A 21,398-nucleotide genomic window follows, 5' to 3' on the forward strand; every position below is an offset into this window, starting at 1 on the left:
TGAGGCCTTGTAATTAATCTCTTCTTCAACAACCAAACTTGTAATGACATTGTGAGCCCTTAGTGGTTTTAGCACCTTTATAATATAATTATAGTATTCTCAATTACACTTGTATGATTTGTTTTCAAGTATAATGTTTTGTATTTGAATGCTCGCTGTGTGAGGCTTTTTGATACTGTTTGAAGTATTTGTTTGAGAGCGAATTATCTATCTTGTGTGTTCGACAGACTGCAATAATTTGTATGCTCTTAATTGTTCAACTTGTAAATTTGTTCGCTTTTGACTTGCGAAGTTTTTAAGTCGAAGTGTGTTTTCTATGGTGGGATGGACTACCCCCCGCAGTCATTATTTCGACGAAGTGCTTAATGACTGGAGAGTTTTCGTATGTCCGCCTAGCATCTTGTTACTTTGACTTGATGAAGTCAAAGTTTTGTCTCTTGCTTTCCATGTAATAAGTTACTTTGTTTGTAAAGTTTACCTTTGCGTAGTTTTGCAAGGAAGAGCTCGGGCAGGCAGTTTCCAACTGTTTACACGGAGTATCAGTCAGAAGTATTGCACATCCAAGAGATTGTTTATCTGAATGTGTGTCCAAAGTTATGGACGTGTAACAGTGGATGAACGAGAGAATTTTTTCTAAGTTCAACCCACTGAGGCGTGAAACACCCATCGCGAGCTGGGGTTCTACCTAACATGCCAAGAAGTGATGTCGCAGCGGTAAGCGTACATACTGAGGGGTAAGAGAATTTGTTGTGTAAATTCCTCTCATCCTTTTTCTTTTTGGATTCAGAGTGGAACGACTTTCCTCTTCCGTTTACTTGCTCGACGGGGAGCGATGAGTTCGTTGTATAGAACTAAGTACGTACATTAGAGTAAATTGACGTTTGTTTGCCATCTAAGTGTAGTATTTTTTGAGTTTTTCTACATTCCAAGTCCTTGGAATTGGGTTTTGATGGAGGTCTTCGAGCCCATAAGCTCTCGTCCCGGTCTTCATCCGGATCCTGAAGGGGCCGTCCCAGTTGGCGGCGAGTTTCCCTTCTTCGGAATCTTTCTGGTTTCGCCGGAGGACGAGGTTGCCTACTTCGAATTCCCTTTTGATGACTTTCTTGCTGTGGCAAGCGGCTATTTTCTGTTTTAGCGCTGCTTCTCACAAGGTCGCCCCTATCCTGACTTCGTTGACTAATTTGTGCTCTTCACGTAGATTCGCCGTGTTGGCCGGGAAGTCAGTGCTGGCGTCAGTACGCCATGTGAGTTCAGTTAACTCAATGGGTAAGACCGCTTCTGTCCCGTACGTGAGTCGAAAAGGTGACTCGCCAGTTGTGGAATGGGGAGTAGTTTTGTAGGCCCAGAGTACCGCGTGTAACTCTTCAGCCCACTGAGTTTTGGCTGTGTCTAGCCTTCTTCGTATTTCTCGCAGAATGACCCTGTTGGCGGCCTCGGCCACACCGTTGGCCTGAGGGTGTTCGACGGAGTTGAAGTTTTGTTTGATGCCGATATTCCTTAGGTAGTCCTGGAACCTTTGGTCCGTGAACTGTGTACCATTGTCAGATATCACCAATGTTGGTACTCCGAATCTTGCTAAGATGTTTCTTTTGAAGAAACGGAGTACGTTTTTAGCTGTGATTTTGGCCAATGGTTCTGCTTCGATCCATTTGGTTGAGTAGTCGATTGCGTGATAAGTGTTTAAAAGTGATATATTTCGCATAGGAGTTTAGGCGTTTTAGTGACTTGTTTTGCAAGATTCTCTATGGAAAACTCCAAATATTGTGTTAATATGTCATTTATGCTTTTGAGCCTTAGTCTACCCTTTTTGTGCAGGAAATTACAAGCAAGGAGCAAGAAATGTCAAAGTTCAAAGAAGCTACGCCATTAGCGTGTCCTACGCTATTGGCGTGATGAAAAAAATGCCAAAGGTCAGAGGGATACGCCATTAGCGCACCTGGGGCGTGGATCTGGAGCACTCTTGAAGAGTACGCTAATAGCGTATTCTGAGCTATTAGCGTACAATGTCCAGAGAGCTACGCTATATGCGCACCTGGAGCGTGGAAGCAGAAGCTGGGTTTGAAGAGCTACGCTATTAGCGTATTTCACGCTATTAGCGTAAATGCTCCAGAGAGCCACGCTATTAGCGTGGCTGGAGCGTAGCAGCAGGGCAAGAACAACGTGGCAGGCTCCCATTGGCCAAATTATAGGCCGCCTTACCACGCTATTAGCGTGAGTTGCGCTATTAGCGCAGGTGCAAAAACACAGGCCATTTAAATAGCATTTTTACCTCTCTTTTAGGTATTCACTATTCCATTGAAACATTTTATACAATTCTAGAGAGAGGTTAGAGCTATTTCATAAGAGAGAAACACAAAGCAAGTGATTAAGGAGTAGATTCAACCCTAGATTCATTGAGACATCAAGGATCTTGGCATGGAATCTTCATCTTTCCTTCCTTCCTTGCATTAGTTTACATGTCTATATGTAACTATCACCTTCTTTGTAGTATTGAGGTAACAATCAAGCTATTATGTAATCTTTTGATCTTTTAATATATAAGGTTCTAGCTTAATGATTCAATATTGTTGTTATTCTTGCTTTTAATGCTTTCAAAGAGATTCAAGATGATTTGGACACAAACTCTTGAATCTAGAACTAGAATAACAATCTATCTTATGTTATATCACTCTTGACAAGTTTGTAAACCTTTGATAATTACTTTTAATCAAGATTTTAATGCTTTCGGATACTTAATCAGGCTGGACACGGTCGATTAAGTTATCCGATCGACTTTGTTATCGTTTAAGGAATTTGGACACGAATGTTTAAACGCTAACTTGGAAATAACGATGTCGCTTTGGACACGAAGGATATTGTAGAAATGATTGTGATAATATTGGTTATAAAGCTAGAGTCTGTTAATCGATCGAGAGATTGCTGCTGTTATGCTTGCTCGTTATCTTATACCGCAAGCGAAATAGTTCGATCCCCTCTCGTTTTTACTTTAGTGTCAAATATGGATATAGTGTTACAAACAAACAAATTATATCCAAACCCTTAATGTGAACGATTGTGTAAATGCTTATGATTAAACGTAACTCCCTGTGGAAACGATCCTATATATACTCACGTGTACATAGTTATATGACGTGTAGGAAAAATCTTACATCATTGCGACGACCAAATATTTTAGCTGCCCAATGGCTTTGGGGAATGGTCCCAAAAGTTCGATGCCCGACCACGCAAAAGGCCAAGGGGAAACCAAGGATGTCAGCTCCGCAGGGGGTGCTAGGGGCATGTCCCCGTGTCGCTGGCATTTATCGCAGAGGTTCACGTAATCTTGGGCGTCTTTCAGCATGGTAGGCCAGTAGTAACCTGCCCGTAGGACCTTTTTTGCGAGAGCTTTTGCACCAACGTGTTGTCCGCAAATGCCGTCGAGGACTTCGGCAAGGACTTCTTGGGTCTCATTAGGTCCCAGGCACTTGATTAGCGGAGTGATGAAACCTCTTTTGTACAAGGTTCCTTCCACCAAAGTGAATGAGCAGGCTCTTCGTTTCAACCTTGTATTTTCTTGCGGATCGGTAGGGAGTTCGCCATTCTCTATGTATCGAGAGATGGGTCTTCTCCAGTCTTCCATTCCGATGATCGAATTGATCTCTTGATGTATAGTTTCGACGTTCTGGATGCTTGGCTCGCTGAGGGCCTCTTGTATTATTGTTTTGTTTCCGTTCGCAGTTCGCGTACTTGCGAGTTTTGAAAGAATGTCTGCCCGAGTATTTTGTTAACGAGAGTTATTTCGATGGCTTCGAATTCTTTCATTTTCTCTAGTACTAACTGGACGTATTTTTGGAGGTGATCTTCCTTTACTTGGAACTCTCATGTGACTTGAGAAGCCACTAGTTGTGAGTCGGTAAAGATTTTCACCTTTTTGGCCCCGATGTCTTTGGCGGTTCGCAAGCCAGCCAGGAAGGCTTCGTACTCTGCAGTGTTATTTGTAATAGGGAAAGATAAAGCGAGGGAAATTTCGAGAACGATACCTTTGTTGTCTTCTATGATTATTCCGGCTCCACTTCCCTTAGAGTTGGAAGATATGTCTACGAAGACGGTCTTCAGAGCTTTCCTCGGGTGGGAAAGTCAGCTCGGCGAGAAAGTCGGCGAACACTTGTGCCTTTAGTGCCTTTCTGGATTCGTAATGTATGTCGAACTCGGATAGTTTGAATGACCATTTCATCATCCGACCGGCTACGTCTGGGCGACCCAAGATTTGTCTGATGGGTTGGTCCGTCCAGACTATCATCATATGTGCTAGGAAGTACTGCCTCAATCTTCTGGCTGCAGTGAGGAGTGCGAGAGCTACCTTTTCAATCCTCTGGTACCTTGTTTCAGGTCCGAACAATGCTTTGCTGGTGAAATATACCGGTCTTTGCCCCTCCGCCGTTTCTCTGATGAGGACGGCGCTTACCGCGTCAGAGGAAACGGAGAGGTATAGGTATAGTATTTCACCTTGATCTGGTCGCGACAGCAATGGTGGCGCAGAGAGCGTTTCTTTGAGGTGCTTTAAGGCGGTCCGTCCATTCGAACTTCGTTTCTTTCCTCAAGAGCTTGAAGAAAGGAAGTGCGCGTTGAGCGGATTTGGCCACGAACCTAGAGAGAGCGGTCAGCATTCCCTTGAGCATTTGGATGCACTTCTTGGAGTTGGGTGTTGGAAGCTCAGTAAATGCGCGAAATTTATCTGGGTTCGCTTCAATTCCTCTCTCTGTTAGATAGAAACCAAGGAACTTACCCGCTTGGACTCCAAAGGTGTATTTCTCTGGGTTGAACCGCATGTTGTACTTCCGAGTTTGTTCGAAAACCCTTCTGAGATGGGCGGCATGATCCACCTCTTGTTGGGATTTTACGATCATGTCGTCCATGTAGACCTTAAGAATGTCGCCAAGAAGTGTCTTGTCATAGACTTTGTTCATCATACGTTGATAAGTGGCCCCCACGTTTCGTAGACCGAAGGGCATTACGTTGTAGTAATAGTTCCCTGATTCGGTCATGAAGGTTGTTTTTATTTTATCTTCTTCAGCCATGGGTATCTGATTGTACCCAGAATAGGCGTCCATGAAGGATAAAAGTTTATAGCCAGAGGAATTAACAACGAGTTTCTCGATGTTAGGAAGAGGATATGCGTCTTTAGGGCAGGCCCTATTAAGATCGGTATAGTCAACACACATACGCCATTTTCCATTAGATTTCTTGACGAGTACAACATTGGAAAGCCAGGTAGTGTATTTGGCCTCAGAAATAAAATTTGCCTCTAGGAGGTCTTTTACAACTTTTTATGCAGCCTCTGATTTTTCAAGAGACTGCTTTCTACGCCGCTGGGCTACATCGCTAACTCCGGGATCGACTGTCAGCTGGTGACAGGCGACGCTAGGGTCGATTCCAGGCATGTCGGCTGCGCTCCATGCAAATAGGTCAGCGTTCTCTCTGAGGCAGGCGATCAGCTGGTTCTTGACAAGTTCGGGGAGATCCTTGCCAATCTTGAAGTTTTTCAAGGGGTCGCTTCCGAAATGGACCAGCTCGAACTCACCGTCAGGAATGGGTCTAAGAAGTTTCGCGTTGAGCGGATCCCTCTTTTCCCGTTTCTGTTCCTTTAGGTCTTCCTTGGTGAACCTGGGCTTAAGTTTGACCAAGTTGGCATCCAGAATGCTCGCAGCAGCTTTCCCTTTGTCCTCAGCAGGCTTGCGGGATTGGGAAACAGAGTTCTGGGTTTTGTTGGCTTGGAGGAAACATCTTCTTGCAGCTTCGATGTCTCCGCTAAGAGAGGCGATGATGCCGTCCTTTGCATGGTATTTCAACTTCATGTGAGCGGTTGAACATGCGGCCCCTAACTGGGCTAGCCCGGTCCTCCCTATAATGCAGTTATAGAGAGAAGGGCAGTCGATCACCAAGAATGGGACCTTTATTGTTTTCTTGGCCCCCTCTTCGCTGAAAGAGACCCGTAGCTCCACGTACCCCCATGGTTGAGTGGATGAGCAGTTGAAGCCGTAGAGTTCATCCCCAACGTAAGGAGAAAGGTTTTTCTCTGTTAGTTGGATAGTTTTGAACAGGCTGGTGTACATGATGTTGCACGAGGCCCCTGTGTCAATCAGGACTCGTCGGACATCTGCATTGGCCATCGATGCTCGCACGAGCAAAGGAATGGCAGAATTTAAAGCTCCACCAGGAAATTCAGAGTCGTAGAACGCCAAAGGTGGTCTTCCTCCTCGATTGGAGGGATCCATGTATTTACGCTCATGAGCTCTTCAAATTTCCTCTTCATGCTGCCCATGGAGATGTTCAGCGTTCATCTGGTGATGATGTTGGCGGTAGGGAACTGCTCCCAGGTGCATGAGTAGGGGGTGATTTCCACGTTGTCAGGGAAATCACCGAGATGTTCCACGGACATGGCGATGGTCCTCCCGTGCTCAGAACCGCCATCGATTAGCTCGACAGCCTTCCGCTCTGCTTCTGGATTTTTTACGTACTGTTTGAGCCGACCCCTCTGGATGAGGAGTTCAATGGCATCCTTCATATGGAAGCAGTCGTCGGTGGTGTGTCCGTGGAATTTATGGAACCGACAATATTTTGTTTTGTCGATTCCCTTCCTCTTCTGAGATGGAGCCTTTGGTGGCTTGATGCCAACTTCTGCTAGATCGGCTACGGCGATCTCGGCGAGGATTTTCTCCCTTGACATAGCCAATGGAGTGTACTCGGTGAAGTGGCCGCTGGGTCTCTTGCTTTTGCGAGCATCTTTGCCTTCCTTCTTTTTCTCCTGGAAGGGCTTTTTGGAGGATGCAGCAGCAGGCTCCTCCTTCCTGACTTTGTTGAGGATGTCTGCGTACAAAGCCTCTTCATAGGCTATGTAGATCTTCGCGATCGCTAGGAACTCATTGAGAGTCCTTGGGCGATCCAGGAGGACCGCTTTCTTTACGTCCGTCTCTTCGCGTAGGCCCTTGGCAATGAGGTACAGCTTCATTGTCTCATTTGCGCCTCGGACCTGGACGGTTTCTTTGTTGAACCTCTCGATATAGTCTCGGAGGGGTTCGCTTCTTCCTTGGACGATGGCCTAGAGGGAAGCCACCGTTTTTGGTTGCGCCCGTGACGCGGTGAAGTGGGTTGTGAACTCGTTACAGAGGTCGCTCCATGAGTCGATGGAGTTTCTCCTTAAGTTCTTGAACCACGTGACCGCTCCTCGCCTCAGAGTGGTGACGAAGAGCTTGCATTTGATGGCGCCTCGCACCGATCTGTATGTGAGAACTTCCTCGATGTTCTCAATGTGCTCATCCGGATCGGTCGACCCGTCGTATGAGTCCATTTGTGGAGGCTTTTCCAGTCCGCGAGGAATAGGAGCATCTCGGATGCGTTGCGTGAACGGACCGTAAGCGTTACAGTCGTTGAACCGAGCGGATCAGGTTGCCGATGAGCACGCCGGTTAGTGTTGCATCTTCTGGTGTCTCTGTAGGCCGGCTGGGACCATGCAGAGGCCTTTGCTGGAGAGGAACTATTTGAGTGGGTTCCTATCTGGGTGTGTTCACAGGTGAAGGTGAGGATGTCGTGCCACCCCGTTGAGGAATGCGCACTTCACTTCGTAACTGGGATTTGGCACCGTTGGCAGCCATGGTATTTTTATGGAAAACTTTGGTTTTTAGGGATATAAAAACGGGGGAGCTTATGTATTTCCCACAGACGGCGCCACTGATCTTACCTGATCAGAAGGTGACTGCCGGTGCTTTGAATGCGGTGGTGGTGACGGTGGTGGAATACGTCAGAATGCTTCTTGGAGCGGATAGGGGGTGTGTACCTGCAGCCACTCCGACGCTCAAGTCAGTAGAGATCAGAGAGTGAGGGTTTTAGAGGAAGAAGAGTTCTACCTTGGGGACTGCAGTGAGTCCCCTATTTATAGAGGTGGAGAGCTGCAGAGCCGTTGAGGAGGCACACCTGGCTCTGGCGGTTATGAAATCGTGGGAAGTGTAACCGCCAGAGAGTTTATTGCGGGAACGTGCAGAATGTGCAAAAGCGACGTTGGGGGTTCGTTTGAACCGGTCTCGTTTGCTTCGTGCACCCCCCTCGAGGAGAGAGGGTAAGTTACGAGCAATAATGCCAAACGTGGAGTTTGGGCTTTGGAAGATATTGGGCCTAAGTTAATGGACCAAGAATCCTTTTGGCCGGTCCGGAAGAATAACTAAGTGAAGCTTCTTTTCCTAAAAACAAATAAACAAATTGGAGTCTTTTAATCATAAAATAAGATCATATATGTAAACTTTGCTGAAAGTATTATGTATAGTTTGTTGAGATATATCTGCTACATAAAATATTAGAAATTCAATAAAAATTTAAAGAAAATATTGAGTGGATAAAATCAAAATGTTGTTGAGATATTTATGTTAATTAAAATATTGGTTTTTAAAAATAGAAAAAATAATAAAAATATTGAGAATGAATGTGGAAGTGACACGTGGCATAAAAAACCTTACTTTATATTGATACTATTGATACTATTGATTGATTGATGGATTGATTGATGTGTAGTTTGTTGAGATATTTCTGTTACATAAATATTAGAAATTCAATAAAAAATTTAAAAAAAAAAATACTGAGTGCATAAGATCTTATGTTTGAGGAAAAAAAAGGTTCGACTAGTTATTATGTTATCTTTTAGCAGCATATTCTAATGCAAATGTTAACTATAAATAAATTTTCGTTAATCACATATTTACATATTTTGAGCACAAGCAGAATCCTCAAACATTCTTTTCATCGAACATTTTTCCTTCTTCAGGTTTGTCAAACACCAATTTTATTCAATTTTATTATTTCTCATACATATACTTATATATATATATATATATATATATATATATATATATATATATATATGGGATAGGATCAAATGACACCATGGTGTCAAATTAAATTTGACACCAAATCATAACCATTAATCCAACTTTAATCCGACGTCTCTCATCAATTCATTAAATTTTAATTTTAGAAACAATTTATTCTTTCATCTCTTGATTAATTTTTACCAAAAATTCCTTGATGGTATATTATTAATGGTTTTTTTTACACTATTCACTGTCATCCTTTTTTTTAAAGCTTATCATCGTTATTTCTTTATTCCTTTTTTTTTTTTTTGAAAGAGTTATTTCTTTATTTCTATTAACCTTTTTTATTTTTATTTTTCTTAGAAGAACCCAAAGAAAATTGATTTATAAAGAGCTGCAGGGATAATGAATGAACGATGTCACCAAAAAATTAAAAAGAACATATTCTACTAAATGAAGGCAAAACACAAATGCTAGAACACTCGTTACAAGAATATCAGCAGCATGAACTCAAGAATAATACCATCCAACAAATGAAAGAGTAGCCAATAAAAATAGGATACAAAGATGATCGAACAAATATTAGTAAATAGAATCTCTAAAAAAAAATAGTAGAGAGAAATCAAATGGCAATCATCTACCTATTGGTGTAAAATATAACGAAAATGGTAATTAATTAACCAAGAAAATAAAGAATAAATTATTTCTTAAATTAAAATTTGGATCATTTGATAAAGCATGTGAGCATTTAATGACTTGATGGGAGACGTCGGATTAAAATGGATTGATGGTTAGGATTTGGTGTCAATTTTAGTTTGACACCTTGGTGTCATTTGATCCTATCCCTATATATATATATATATATATATATATATATATATATATATATATATATTTCAACCACTTTCTTCTCTTTCAATCGATTTTTCTCTCTCATACACATGGGGCACGAAACAAACCCATGACCACATGTTTAAAGGATTTAGTTAGTTGATTTGATAAAAAAAAAACCATAGATCCAACAATTAACTAAGTATTAAAATTAGAACTAAAATGACTAAACTAAAACTTAATATCTTTTTATGTATAGTAAAAATGTAAGAAGGATTTACTTGCTAACCAGTATCACCGTACCTTTCCAAAGGTACAACCCCATAACAATTTTTTTTTATGTCTTAAATATATAAATTGTTTTTATGTCATCACCGTACCTTTCCAAAGGTACAACCCCATAACAATATTTTTTTTTATGTCTTAAATATATAAATTGTTTTTGTAATTTGGCAGGTTTTGGTTTTCGTCTCTGTATTTTTTTCCCAAAATTGTCCCTGTAAGTTGTTAACGTTTGGCTTATTTCGTACCTCCTGTTAGTTTATGTTACAAAATATACAAGTGGCTGACATGGCAAACTGGATGATGAGTCACTCAGGGAGATGGACCAAAACCAAAAAACGAAATTCGTAAAAGGACCAAAACCAAAGAACAAGAAGTCAAAAAATTGAAATTTAAAAAAAACAATTCTTCCATCCTCTTCATGTCTTTCTTCCACCATTTTCATCTTAGCCGCACATATTCACCATTTCTTATACCCATATCCTCCATTTATTAACATAGGTAGAACTACCATGTCTTATTCTTGGAATGATAGTAAACATTGCATGTTATATTATTTTCTCTTTGATTTAAATTTGTACATTGGCATGATATACCGAAGATAGACGAATGATGATATACGGAAATGTTTAATGGAAGTTTTGCGTTTAACTATTTTATTCTAATTAGCTTTTATTGAATTAATCCAAAATCTTATATTTCATTTTCTGTAATGTATTTTCTTTAGATATTGACTTTTCACAGGTTTCACTAAAGTATTGATATTTTGTTATAAAAGAATAAGTCAATAGTCACTCTATGGATTTATACAATAATAGTGTACTCATTTATATTGTAGTGAATTCTATTACAACATAAGGAAGAAACTCAAGTGGTTTTTGTTTAATGCAGGCATTGTAGCCATAGTTCAGCCTCTCTACTTTTGCCGCAAAAACAATGACCAAGAATATCTAAAACAACATAAGGAAGAAACTTAGCTTAAGGATTTTTGTTTTCAATACCCTCTCTATTGTGTGCCTAACTAATTGATTTGGCTATCTCAAATAACACTATTGCAAGCTCTCTATTGTTGCTATAAATTGAAGAATGAGATGGTTAGAGTAGAGGTTCCATTGTTATTACATATTGAATGAGAGTAATTGAAATGAGAAAATAAATTTATTGTAAAAATTAGACTTGGTCCGTTGTGAAATTTGGGAAAAGATTTATTTTGTATTAAGTTAAATGTATTGGTAACAAGATTCATAAATTGACAAATATATAAGCCTCTCCATTGTTTATGACCTGGGCGGTAGCACGAGTAAAAGCTATAGTATACATAAATGTTAACCCATCTCGCTATACTTAACCTAATTTTTCCCTCCATACTTTTGCATTTAATGTTTATTTAAAGTAAAATAAAATTATGTTCCTAATTATCTCTTACTTATAAATGTTAATCCGTCTCGCTATACTTAACTTAATTTTAACCTAATTTTTCCCTCCACACTTTTGCATTTAATGTTTATCTAAAGTAAAATAAAATTATGTTCCTAATTATCTCTTACTTATAAATGTTAACCCGTCTCGCTATACTTAACCTAATTTTAACCCAATTTTTCCCTCTGCACTTTTGCATTTAATGTTTATCTAAAGTAAAATAAAATTATGTTCCTAATTATATGCTATTTTTTGGAAAGGAATAACTGTTAACCCGTCTCGCTATACTTAACCTAATATCTTACTTATAAATGTTAACCCGTCTCGCAATACTTAACCTATTATGTTACATTACGGTAGCAAGGACGATGTCATGGAAATATTATATTATGGTACAATAGTTCTTAATATTATGAAATACTATATGACAATAATGACATTCATCTAAACTATTTTGCTACCTATTACCGTCATATATTACCTTCGAAATGACCCGTGCGTTAGCACAGATCGATGGTCTAGTAAATGTTAAACAGTTCTGATTAACCCTAATCCCGCATTTTTTAAGGGTTTATAAAATCTTTATGAAAAAAAATTCCCAACAACGATTCAAACCCACAACATATTGATTGTTTCTATGCATTTTCACCACCAAACCACTTGTTGTCTTCGTGATGTATAATTTGGCTTTCACTACATGATATGCAATATTAGACGCTGTTTTTAAAAATCCAATTAATCCCTTTTTCTTTCTTTCTAAACGGTTTTGAACCATTTTTTATTGAAATGTTATACATAACATGTTTAAACACGTCGACAACTAATAATATATACAATATGATACTTATATATAAAACTCGAAACAAATTCGTGGATCACACGGGTCGGGATCTAGTTTTCTCAATTCATATAACATTGCAATATGGTTTGATGCATAACCCTTCACTCTAAATTAGTAGAATTTAAAAACTAAAAACCAAAACTAAAGTTTATTTTTTGAAAAATAAAATAAAAGAGAGAAGAAGCCAAGTTTCGATTTACACTATATATCACAACACTCTTTTCTTGAACAAGATATCACAACACTCTTATAATCCGTAATCTCTAACAACCCTCAAATTCCTAAAAACACAAGACGAGGGTGACTCCATGGAATCGGATCTGGACGAAGAAACTATTTTGCTATACGAGAAGATACTCGAAACAGCAAGGGCTAAAGACGTAGAAAACCCTAACGATGTTGAGGTTCGTCTCTTTTTTTGTGAAACTACGAAAGTTTTCGACTTTCTTTTGATGAAATATTAATTATTGTTTGATTGATTTTGTATACATAAACAAGTTGTTATTGATTGATTTTGTATATTTGGATGAGTTCTTGTTAGGTTATTGCCCAAATAATTTTTTTTCTGTTGTTGTTATTGATTTTGTACACATGATGAGTTGTTGTTATCTGATCTGCACTGTAGTTAGGAGAGTAGACCAGATGGAGGAGAGTTAGATCACTAGAGTCAGGGGTAGACCTAGAAAAACTGTAAGAGAAACTATTAGGAAGGATCTAGAGATAAATGAGTTAGAGAAAGACATGAATGAGTTTGATTCATGTAGCGGATCCCACTTAGTGGGATAAGGCTTGGTTGTTGTTGGACGAGTTGTTGTGTGTAATTTTTTAATTTTTTTTGTTGGTTTATATGGATGACTTGTTATTGTGTTGGAAATTTTGGTATATATGGATAAGTTATTTTGTTGGAAATTTTGTGTATTGTTTTTGTACATATAGTTGAGTTGTTGTGTTGTCTATGGTTTTTGGAATTCTACAAGTTGTCTAGTTGAATTTGAAATTGGGTGTAATTTGTGGATTTTTTTTTTTGTTGCATATGGATCAGTGGTTGTTAAAAATGTGTATAATTTTTGGTTTTTTTTTTTTTTTTTTTTGTGGTAAATATGGCTGAATTTTGTTGGTTTTTTTTTTTGAAAATTTAATGTATTTTGGTGCTTGTGATTTTGAATCTCTGCAGAACCTGTTAGACTGTGCTGGAGCTTTGCTAACTTTATATAATGTTAAGGATTTTACCACATCAAAGGAGATGCTCGAAGGTGCTTATTCTCTATGACCTAGTCCCCCGTTTTTGAATGTTTTCAGAAGTGTGTTTTGATTAAATTGAATGCTTTTTGGGCTGAGTTTGGACTTGTGTTTATACAAGGTTTTGTTTTACTTTTTAAGTTTTTAAACTCCTACAAGGCTTAAAGCGTGATGAATGCGTAGGGGCCATATAATGATATGGGGTAATGGATCTTGTATGAAAAATTTCACACACACACACACACACAGATGCATATATATATATATATATATATATATATATATATATATATATATATATATATATATATATCATGTGAAATTGTGTTAGTTGTAATGGCTCTCTTTTGATTTAATAATTCAACTATATAATGTATCAAAAGGATCTATTTGAATCCTGAAATATATTTACCGCTGTTGATAAATTGAAGCCGTTGGATGATAAGTTGGATGTTTCAAATTTTAAGTTTGTAATTTTGAGTCTGATTTAATATGGTTAGAACGCAAGTTGTTTGATTGGTTCTAATTCACCCGGTGCATTTACTCATCATATTTTGACTGCAGCAAATCTGGTGGTTATTCTCAAACTTCTGATTTTGAACATTCTTGTGTTTTGTGGATTTCTTACTTGAAACTTGATTTTCAGAGGCTATTACAAAGTTTAAGAAGGTTATTGAATTGAATCCCAACTTGCATCGCACTTTTTGGGGACTGGGAAAAGCACTCACTGCACAGGCAGTATTATTCTCAACCCTGGCCGAGGCTAAAGGTCGTTATGAGCTTGCATATGATTACTTTTTAAAAGCTGTTGAAAAGGTACAATCTTAGTTCAATATAATTGTATGTATCATTGAAGTGTGTGGGAAGTATTTTAATTATTGACTTGTAAAAATAATGTGTAACATAGTGGTTTTTGTTTTATGTAGAATCCTAAAAACACACTATACCGCATATCATTGGAAGAGGCTGCTAAGGTATGTTCTGTAATATAATGTTTTGTATTAATTTTCATGCTGTTTTGATTACATTTTGCCATCTGTTTTGTTTTAGGAATTGTAATATCTCAGTGTAGAATTCAAATGACGTTTTTATTTGTTTTGTTTTGTCGACCCGGGCTTTTTTAATCTTTTTTCTTGTCGTTGTTGAGAAAACTAAGATCTTTTTGGGTTGAGTTATTTGGTGTTCCCTTATCAGGAGTTCAGTATAAGGTTAATCAATGTTTTGTGTGCAATTTCCACAGTTCTTTCACAACCTGATATCAAAACCCCCTGTTTTCATGTCCTTGTTTCTTTCCTTACAGAACTGAAGAAAAATCATTAAGTGATTAAGATTCAATTGGTCTTCCTATTAAAGAGGCCCAACGACCTTGAAAACCTTATTTCCTTTAAAAAAACATGCACTTTTTTCCCCTCCTATTAAAGAGGCCCGTCAGCTTCTGGTGGTACTGAGATACTAAGAGAAAAGCTTTTGTTGTTTGTGTTGTTAATGAAATTGTTTTTGCACTGAGACTTGGTAATGTAAGTTCGAATATTCATTTTCAGAAAGCACCAGGGAGAGGTCCTTTTACTTCTGCTGGTTTTAAGGTACTAAGATAAAATTCTGTTTTTTGGTTTTTTACCTTGCTATCATTTTCAATTGTTTTTATTTTTTGTGATAAATGCAATGCATTTGTACTGTTTTCCAGTGACTTTTTTTTTGCTCATAGTATATGTTTTTTTGTTGCTAATGAATTGTTTTTGCTCCTAGACTTATTAATATAAGTTCGAATATTCATTTTCAGCAATCAGCAGGGACAGCTGATCCTTCTTCTGCTGGTACTGAGGTACTAAGACAAAGTTCTGTTGTTTGTCTTTTACCTTGCTATCATTTTTTTTGTGATAAATACAATGCAATTGTGCAGTTTTCCAGTGACTTTTTTTTTGCTCTCATAGTATATGTTCTTTTGTTAATGAATTGTTTTTGCACTGAGACATAGTAAGTTAAGTTCAAATATTCATTTTCAGCGATCAATAGGGACAGCTGGTCTTTCTTCTTCTGCTGGTACTGAGGTACTAAGACAAAAATTTCTGTTGTTTGTCCTTTACCTTGCTATCATTTTCTATTTTTTTTTTGTGATCAGTGCAATCGATCATACAGTTTTCCAGTGATTTCTTTTTGCTCCTGTAGTATATGTTTTTCCTTTCAGATTTTTACTTTTTGTGTTGTTACATGTTTTCTATTTTGCAGTTTGGCTAATGTCAACCAATTTTTGAGACAATTTTAAGAGTTTATAGCTATTGTCAACCAATTATATTTCTGCCCTTGAGTGTAAGTGTAATCCTCATCATTTTAAGTAACAAATTAAGTGGTGTGAGTGTTGGTTTACATAACTGTCTGATATAACATGCTGTTTCAAGGATTTGGCTGTGTGTTTCCTTATGTGACGATTTTTTTTTTCTTCATTTTTTTAATAATTTATGTTGTTACTCTTTTCATAAATGGTCCTGTTTCTATTTTCCCCCATCTTTTTGCATTGTTTTTATAGTGATTTTCGAATTCTGGTTCCTATCCCTTTTATCGTAATTCAATGTACTTTAAATTTGATGTATATGGCTTATTTCTATGTTTTAATGAATGATAGGATTCATCAAATATTTTCCCAACTAGCACATCTCTTAAATATTACTGGTTCACCGTTTCTACAAGGGGAGGTCGCAGCAGCGGCTGTATCACAAACACGACGGTACAAGAATAATTATCCTCAGTTTCTTCAACTCTTTCTATTGTACTCTGTTTCTTCAATTGAACTATATATTTAATATTTATGTACTGTAAGGCTTAAAAATATCCTGCCACACATTATCAAATTAATAAAGCAGCAGCACATTAAGGGACAACTAATGAATTTTGTGCTTTTCACGATTTATACTTATGTTTATGGAAGGAATATGATTAGTCTTATTTCTGATGTTTGGTTGACAATAACAAAAGCATTTACCAAAATTATGAATTCCATGAGTTTTCCCTTTTTTCTTTTACATCAAAACCTGCAATTAGTAGAATTTGTTTGGTTAGTTCCTATTTATCTTTAACCATTGTTTTCAATTTATGAGGGAATTGAACAATATATTGAGGAATCAAGGTCCTACGACAAACATAAGTTATCTCAAAATAATTACTTAATTTTTTAGGTGGCTTTTAGGATGAACTATCCCTTTAATCCTATGTACAATTTTCTCTGTCCTTTTCTATTCTTCTTGATTTTTTCTCTATCCCTTGCCGGTCTTTTTTAACATATTTTTTTTTGTTGAAGGAAACATTTATTCCCCCTTTGTATTCTTTGTACGAAAAATGTCATTCGTGCAACAATAATTTGAATAAAAAAAATTAGAAGAGTATGATTCATTATAATGTGACCTAGCAAAGCAAACATATTACATTTCTCTAATTGGTGATTTGATTGGTTGTTTTGTTTTTACATTTGCGACTTATTATGTGAGTCAATTTGTTGTTTTTAGAAAGCCAATAATTCATAGATAAAGATATGCAATAAAAAATTGAGAATAACGTTTATATACGTTAGCACAATAGAAAAAGCGGACATCACTTATATGCCCCAGTTTAATTAACATTCCACTTGCTATGTTACATTGACTTTCTCAATCAAAAATATCGCAAAGTATGAATAAGTGATATGACTAATGTATAAACATATTTTCACTCTTTTTGAAATGTCTTCATCCTTTGCAAGACTTGGATGTGTTGTCAAAGTTTTGTTCTTATTTCTTCTATTGGGTTGCCTTAGATTTTCTTCATTTTATATTGTGACAGACTCAAATGGCTCGAGAAATAATATAGAGCATATGTGTATTGGTTCTGTAAATTGTATTAAAGATGGGAAAGATTTAATGTCTTCATCAAACCCACCCCCATAAATGTCACTCATGTTTAATGCATGTATGCATCACAAAACTAAGTATATATTAAGTAACTCCATGTTAAAGAAGTGCATGTATTACATATCTTACATTTTTATCAAGTTTGATCCTTCTTTTTTTGATCAAGATTGATCATTCTTTTAATTCAAATAATTTTCTTCAATATATATCAAGAAAAACTAAACCAACATTGATGTTGAAAAACATATTGTTAATGAGTTACATGCATTAGCACAGTAGAAAGAGCGGACAGACGGGCACGGGAGTGCCCGTCTGGACGCTAGTTTATTCTATGAGAAAAAGAAATTAACTCCCTATAACGATCGAAACAGGAAATAATCAATCAAGAGCAGACCATTATACAAAAATGTGGCACCAATGCTCCCCATTTCCTAAAAAAATAAAAATTGAATCAATACAAAAAGTAATACTAATTCTCTATCTCCATGTTCAAGCCATCCCTCTTGAATCTATAATCCCTCTCATATCTTCCTATCAACGTTGCGGATTTCTAAATTTCATAGTGCAATTACCTTTTGTTTTTGAAATATATTGTAACCAACTTCAACATCCAACCACTTACTTAGTTCTAATTTTTTTTCTTAGTAAAATAGTTGCAATAGGGGGAGGGTAAAATGGAAAAGAAAATAGGTCACAACAAAGAGGTGGTTTGCCTTTGTATCTTTTTAAAACAATCTATTGGTTTAGTTAATTCCTCATTTGATTTGATCTAAGTATCAGAATTTTCCTTTTGGGATCCAAACAATCAATCATACACTAACTTAATGATGAAGAGTATAAATGATACTTCTCAAATCTTCTAGTTATGAATTGATATTGAAAGTTTTGAGTTGAAAACATATTCTATTCTCTCTTCCTTTGTCTATCTTTTTTTTTTGAAGAGATTCCTTTGTCTATCTTGTTGCTTATGCAATTATATGTATGTGCGGGTTTAATATATCTTACTGATATTTGTATCAAATCAAATACCAATTAAATATATTTTATAAGAATAAGAAAACAAAATTGAATTGGAATGAAAAACAAACCTTATACTCTTGTTGTAGTTGATATCCAATAAAAGCACTCACCCTGCAAACACTCTGCGAAAGGAAATTGAAAGACAATTAATTAAATTAACAAATTATGAAGCAAGAGAATGAAAAGGAGGAAAGTTTTTGTTGCTACTATGTTTTTGTTGACGGTTTTTTACTGTTAAAATAATCAATGAATAGCGAGAGAAGGAATGAGAGAAGACAAATATTGGAAGAAAACATGATACATATTTATTTCAAATGTAGAGGAAAAACTCAAACCCAAAAAAAATAAAATGGAGAGAAAACTGTCAGTTTCGGAAGTTGAAAGAAGTTATTTAAATTTAAAAAACAAAAACCACCAAGGGTATTATTGGAAGGTAAATAGGCTACACCAAGATGCAACGATGTGTCCCATATCCGGCAATGTCAACCATTTTTTCGGGAGGTGCAAAACTACTAGGATTTTTGGGAGGATGCAATCCATCCAAGATGTAGTTGTAGCGAGGCTCGCTCGCATATATCTCGATGTATTTGCTCATATGCTCTTTCAACTCTTTAATAAGTGCTCTCCGCACCATAACATGACTTTCTTCCGTCAAACCCACGGATTCGGCTATAGCCTTAAAGCCACAATGTCCATCACCAATAACATCCACAATTCTCTCAATGTATGGTCTCATGAATTTTGGCATGTAATACATAGGACTCGATGGATCATAATTTCTTGAAACCGAGATAGGCTGCCATCATTTTCTTCATCAATTTTAAATTTCATTTAGACAATATAGTGATTTACACCGATAATAACCGCTTCGATTGAAATGCAGGGATAACTGATCTGAGGTCCTCAATCAAACAAAAACTGGCAAAAAAAATTAAACTGCCTCGCATCGGAATCGAATGTGAATTTAGTAATAAAACTGATATTGGGAAACCTGAGAGGGAGGAGGTAAGACCCCAATGGAAGAAAGCGGTGTGTAAGTTGCAGCGTCGAAATGCACTCTCTGCAGACAAAATTGTTGGTCGCTAGAACAGCCATAAGAAAGTGATCTTTATCTATCTCCACATCTCTTTTTCTCCTTTCTCTATCTCTCTAATCTCTCTTGTAATATCCCGCGTAATTTTAAATAGATTGTTGTATCAGTTAAACATGTCAGACGAAAATAATTTTCGAAGGATTAATTATTTATTGAGAAATGTATGACGATATTCGGCAAATATCTCAGACACTATTCCAACGGACTTGAGGGATTAAGTGGTTATGAATTAAAGAAGGATAATTGTGTATTTTCTCTTGAAGGACATTTTGGTAACTTGCCATTCAAGATTTTTATTTTAATTGGGCCAAGACTAGATTTTTCTCATTCTTACTACATTCTTCACCATCACTCTAGAACTCTCTCCTTCCTTCTACCACTCTCAAAAAAATTCGGCTCTCTCTCTCTAATCCAAACTTCATCAAAATTTCATCTTTCATCATGGAATCATCATGCTAATTGTTGTAATGGGTACTTTGTAGAGATTAATTTTAAGAACAAGCTTCACAAATTATCTTTCATTCCTCCCATGTCCCAATCGACCCTCTCCCTTTGTTGTTCCAAAATCATCATTCCAATCTCATGGAACCTACTCGATGGATCATAGCAATCTGAAGGTGAGAAAAACACAAGAAGGGGGGGTTGAATTGTGTTTTTGAAAAATTCTTCGTTTCTCCTAAACAACTGAATACACTGATCAGAAGCTAAGTGAGACAGCTTCTGAAGTGATGATCAGAATCTAAATGCAGCGGAAAAAACAGAGAGAGAGAAGAAGAACGACACAAAGCAATTATACTGGTTCCTTCCACAAACCGGAAGTAGTCCAGTCCCCCTTGCACTTCCAAGGAGATTTCACTATGAGTAATATCTGATTACAAATGCTCAAGCACACAAGCAAGAGACTTCCAATGCTCAAGCACACAAGCAAGAGACTTCCAATGCTCAAGCACACAAGCAAGAGACTTCCTAACTAAACAAAATTACACAGAAAATTGTTTAAGGTTGAACACTTGATATACAATCAGAGGTGCTCACAATACAAATCAGATACAGACTCAATGGACTTAAGAATTTCTAAGATATGACTATAAGACACAGAAATTCTAAGTGAATGCAGAACAATTTCAGCAGAGGTTTGGCACTTGTAAAAATGTTGTGAGTCTTTCGTTCAGCGTTCTTGCATTACCAAATCTCTAGGTCTTCACTCCTTTATATAGAGGTGTGAAAGAGACGTTGTGAAATTGCCAGCACACCAAAGAGTCGTTGTTGAAGCTTGATCTTTCACCAATGATATATTGCCTGATTTGGTTGTTGTCCTATGAAGAACAAATTTGAAATCCATTCCTTATCCAAAGGAACATCTATGCAGGCGAAGCTGTATTCTGGAGCTGTTTTCTTGTCTTGTAGCGTGGACACAAAACAGAGTAGTGGAGAACGTGGTTGTACAATTCGTACAAAGTACAATGTCAACGCTTTCGTCCAAATTGCAAGCACAAGCCTTCAAACACCTTTGAAATGACCGTTGCAAAATTCCACTAATCCTTTGTTTGTGTTTTCGAATCCAATAGACAGCTTTTGCATTGATAATTCTTCAATTCTTGAATCTTTTGCAAATCCAGTTGAGATTCAGCTTCTGGTGAAATAGCTTCTGATGAGGCAGCTTCTGATGATGCAGCTTCTGATGATATGACTTCTGCAGCTTCTGATGATATGACTTCTGGACTTCTTGTCTTTAGGAGCACTATTCTTACTTCAGAAGCGTCTTAACTTCAGGAGCACTATTCTCACTTCAGAAGCGACTTAATTTCAGGAGCGCTTTTTCTCTTCAGTAACAAGTTGCCTTCAGGAGCGTCCAAGCTTCAAATTTTTGTTGTTTCCTTTGCTCTTTATTTGCTCATTCAGAACCAATGATGATGTAACTTTATAATTATGGTCCTGTACACTTGAACAAATATTAG

At 37.1% G+C, this 21,398-nt stretch overlaps 1 protein-coding gene across 2 annotated transcripts; it reads left to right on the plus strand.

Moving 5' to 3' along the window:
- The first annotated feature begins 12,443 nt into the window (after positions 1-12,443).
- LOC146907431 (mitochondrial import receptor subunit TOM20-4-like) lies at positions 12,444-16,325 on the plus strand. Of its 2 annotated transcripts, XR_015019842.1 has the most exons (9): positions 12,444-12,614; positions 13,385-13,463; positions 14,096-14,265; positions 14,376-14,423; positions 14,991-15,032; positions 15,230-15,271; positions 15,453-15,497; positions 15,676-15,756; positions 16,070-16,325. XR_015019842.1 is itself a non-coding variant. In XM_085727714.1 (8 exons), exons 1-8 carry the CDS (start codon positions 12,519-12,521, stop codon positions 16,181-16,183), a joined length of 636 nt encoding a protein of 211 aa, XP_085583840.1. In that variant the 5' UTR covers positions 12,444-12,518; the 3' UTR covers positions 16,184-16,325. The 2 variants fall into 2 exon arrangements, 1 of the variants encoding a protein (XP_085583840.1); XM_085727714.1 differs by lacking the exon at positions 15,676-15,756.
- Positions 16,326-21,398: the final 5,073 nt, after the last annotated feature.

Source organism: Medicago sativa, chromosome 7, assembly GCF_051527215.1.
Source record: "Medicago sativa cultivar Bolivia chromosome 7, Bolivia_mono, whole genome shotgun sequence".
Taxonomy (NCBI): domain Eukaryota; kingdom Viridiplantae; phylum Streptophyta; class Magnoliopsida; order Fabales; family Fabaceae; genus Medicago; species Medicago sativa.

What these genes read in the sequence shown, in the direction of transcription:
- LOC146907431 (XM_085727714.1), top strand. Translation starts at nt 12,519, where the DNA reads ATGGAATCGGATCTGGACGAAGAAACTATTTTGCTATACGAGAAGATA. An exon ending in AAAACCCTAACGATGTTGAG is followed by an intron (nt 12,615 to 13,384) that starts GTTCGTCTCTTT and finishes GAATCTCTGCAG; the next exon opens with AACCTGTTAGACTGTGCTGG. An exon ending in ATCAAAGGAGATGCTCGAAG is followed by an intron (nt 13,464 to 14,095) that starts GTGCTTATTCTC and finishes CTTGATTTTCAG; the next exon opens with AGGCTATTACAAAGTTTAAG.